This window comes from Silene latifolia, chromosome 10, assembly GCF_048544455.1.
Source record: "Silene latifolia isolate original U9 population chromosome 10, ASM4854445v1, whole genome shotgun sequence".
Lineage (NCBI taxonomy): Eukaryota > Viridiplantae > Streptophyta > Magnoliopsida > Caryophyllales > Caryophyllaceae > Silene > Silene latifolia.
The window spans coordinates 102,702,746-102,705,975 of record NC_133535.1 but is presented as its reverse complement, the minus strand read 5'-3'; the positions used below and the strand labels follow the sequence as shown (position 1 = coordinate 102,705,975).

General features: G+C 48.1%; 1 protein-coding gene across 1 annotated transcript; it reads left to right on the top strand.

The window, feature by feature from the left end:
• The first annotated feature begins 1,315 nt into the window (after positions 1-1,315).
• LOC141607985 (uncharacterized) lies at positions 1,316-2,691 on the top strand. The gene is made up of 2 exons (XM_074427336.1): positions 1,316-1,933; positions 2,272-2,691. Exons 1-2 carry the CDS (start codon positions 1,316-1,318, stop codon positions 2,689-2,691), a joined length of 1,038 nt encoding a protein of 345 aa, XP_074283437.1.
• The last annotated feature ends 539 nt before the right edge of the window (positions 2,692-3,230 follow it).

The window sequence follows — 3,230 nt, the reverse complement described above, 5'->3', positions numbered from 1 at the left end:
GCAATCATTGGAAGGGTACCGTCCCTTCCCGCGATCGTTTCCCACATTGGGTTTTTCGCGTCACCAAATCTCTTGTGTTAATCTTTACTTACATCTCTTATTTCTTTATTAAGCATTAAACGTAAACAACTCAATCACATACAACGAGTAAGACCACATTGACCCTACTTAACCTAATTCGGTAGAAAATTACCAAAACAGTTTGGCGCCCACCGTGGGGCATTGTGGTCGTCAATCGTTAATTACTCAGACACATAATGGACAAACAAACATCAGCAGCTGTGTCAGGGAGCGGTCAGCCGTCGATACCACCAAATCCAGTTCAAAATCCAGCATCAACGGCTCAAACTCAGGCCCCCGGGCACACACCAAGAACCACATCCGTGACAAAAGTCACTCTGCCTCCCAAAACTCCTGCTGTGGCGGCACAACCCAGATCAGACAGGGGAACAGGAAGTTCAAACCTTACTCCACCGCCAAGTCCAACACAAACCTTGCTTAGTGGCATGGAAAATCTGTAGAAGGTCGTGGAAGGTATGCGAGAAGACCGGAGGAAGGCATAAGCTGAAGCAAGAAAGAGGAACAGGGAACTCTGGGCACAGATAAACATCCTGAGACAACAATCCAGCACACCAGCAAGCGCGGGGGATGAAGGTCAGGCTCCAGTAGTAGATCTCACACAGGGGGCATCAGGCAGCAGGAGTCAACCTCGGCAGATACCAGCTGAAATAGTAACAAGATTAGATCTGACAGCAGTACCAACAGGAGAAAGTATAACCCCATAAGGACTGGATACCTCACACTAGACATCTGGCAGCCAGCCAGCCGCATTGAAATACAACCACGTAACATCCCAGTTGGTAACCTCGTGATAACTAACCAAACACCAGGTGTATGATCCACAGGTAGTCCGCAAGTAAGCTGGCACCAGGGAACGCTCGTGACTTCAACTCCATTAAGGACCACGCCGCATCAGAATCCTCAGGAATTCGGGCCTGGAAGCAACACTCCAAATCAGCAGATAGCAGACAGACGCAGCTCGGACTCAGGAAGCCTGACCAATCAGCAGTATCTAGAACTGAGGGAGATGCTAAGCAAGGTCCCAGGACTGCCACCTCTACTCGAGAAGGCAGCACTCGACAATTATGCTGACTCGACATTCGTGGATGCAATATCTGTTATCGTCATGCCAAAGGGATTCACAAATCCAAACATGCCTCTCTTTGATGGCACAACAGATCCCTTTGACCACGTAAGCCAATACAAGCAGAAAATGATGACAGTGACAGCTGTAGGACACGTAAAATAAGCCTGTATGTGTAAGGGGTTTGGATCCACACTATCGGGGCCAGCACTCCGATGGCTCGTAAGTTTGCTTAGCAGATTGATATCCACGTTTATCGACCTGGTAAACGCATTCACTCAGCAATTCGCAAGCAGCCGAAAGCCACAAAAGCATGCAGGCGACTTGTACAGAATTGTTCAAGGAGCAAGTGAGACAATTCGAGAGTACAACACTAGATTTAACGATGAGAAGGTGGCGGTACGGGAGTATGACGTGTCAAAAGCAGTGGAAGCCTTCATAAGGGGCCTACATCATGAGTCAGACCTGTTTAAGCAGCTGACTATGCACCCTTGCCATAGCTTTGAAGCAGTGCAAGAAAAGGCAGCAGCTGCGATCAGACTAGAGGAAGATATCCTAGCCAGAGCCAACATACCAAGTACGCCAAGCGTACCCAGCACATCAGCCATGGAGAAGTCAAATAGAAAGCAACCCACCAGCAAGAAGGAGGAAAGATACAGGCCATATGGTAGGGGAGTCAACAGAATCGACAACAGAGAAGAGAATCAGCAGCTCCCCACACTGGCAGAGTATGGATTCACAAGTGGCGTCGGAGGGATCCTGAAAGCACTCAGAGAGATGGGAGACGGGGTAAGGTGGCCAAGGCCACCAGTAGAAGGACAGTCATGGCGAAAAGACAGTAAGAAAAAATGTGAGTTCCATCGTGACATCGGGCATAACACGGAGGATTGCTACACGCTGCGCAGGGAGATTAGGCGCCTATACGAGCAAGGGGAACTGAGCCACCTATAACCACGTGGGGACAAGCAGCAGGATAAGGTGGGCTCCGCAAAGCCTGCAGCGCCACCTACGTGCACCAAGATAATAAACGTGATAACATGCGGCTCAGACTTAAGCGGATTGACATATTTAGCAGCCAAAAGGCGTGCTACTGAGACTAAGGGAGATAGGCCAGAAGCTTCCTGTAGAATTCTCACAGTGACCTGCCTGCTATTGCTTTCGACGAAGAGGATTTACATGACGGACAGGAACATCGTGATGCACTTATCATAACACTGTCAATGGCCAATTGCACAGTTAGAAAGGTTATGTTAGATACTGGTAGCTCGGTTAACCTAATCATGCTGAAAACCATAGAAAACATGGGGTTCAGCGAGAAAGACTTGCAGAAGAAAACCATCTCGCTGGTAGGGTTCAGTGGAGAGACAGCTAACTCATTAGGAGAAATCGTGATCCCAACCTATGCAGGAGGAGTCAATAAACAGGTAAGGTACTTGGTCATAGATGGACCATATACCTACAATGTTATCCTTGGAAGATCATGGTTGCATCTAATGAAAGCAGTCCCTTCAACATATCATCAATGTGTAAAATTCCCCACACCATGAGGAGTGAAAACAATCCGAGGAGACCAGGAGGAAGCTAGAGGCTGCTACAAGAAGGCGTTAAAGTGCACCGCCAGCCCTCCAGCTTAGCAATTATAGAAACAGCGTGTCCAGGACGAATACATTGAGCCTCCAACCGAGGAGCTATATCAGATCAACCTAGACACGCTGCACCCAGAGAGAACCGTGCTAATAGGGGTAGGATGCACATGAGACCTCAGACAACACCTAATCAGGTTTCTGCAAGCCAACATGGATTGTTTCGCATGGTCCCATGATGACATGATAAGAATAGATCCATACATCATAACACATAAACTCAGCGTAGACCCAGGGTGCAAGCCTATCCAGCAGAGACGGAGAAAGTTCGCAGCTGAAAGGAATAAAGTGGTCAACCAGGAGGTAGACAGCCTGCTAGCAGCAAACAAGATAAGAGGTAAAGTATCCAGAATGGCTATCAAATGTGGTAGTGGTGCCAAAAAAGAATGGAAAATGGAGAGTATGCGTGGACTTCACCGATCTCATCAAGGCATGTCCAAAGG

What these genes read in the sequence shown, in the direction of transcription:
- LOC141607985 (XM_074427336.1), top strand. Translation starts at nt 1,316, where the DNA reads ATGTGTAAGGGGTTTGGATCCACACTATCGGGGCCAGCACTCCGATGG. An exon ending in TCAGAGAGATGGGAGACGGG is followed by an intron (nt 1,934 to 2,271) that starts GTAAGGTGGCCA and finishes AGCTTCCTGTAG; the next exon opens with AATTCTCACAGTGACCTGCC.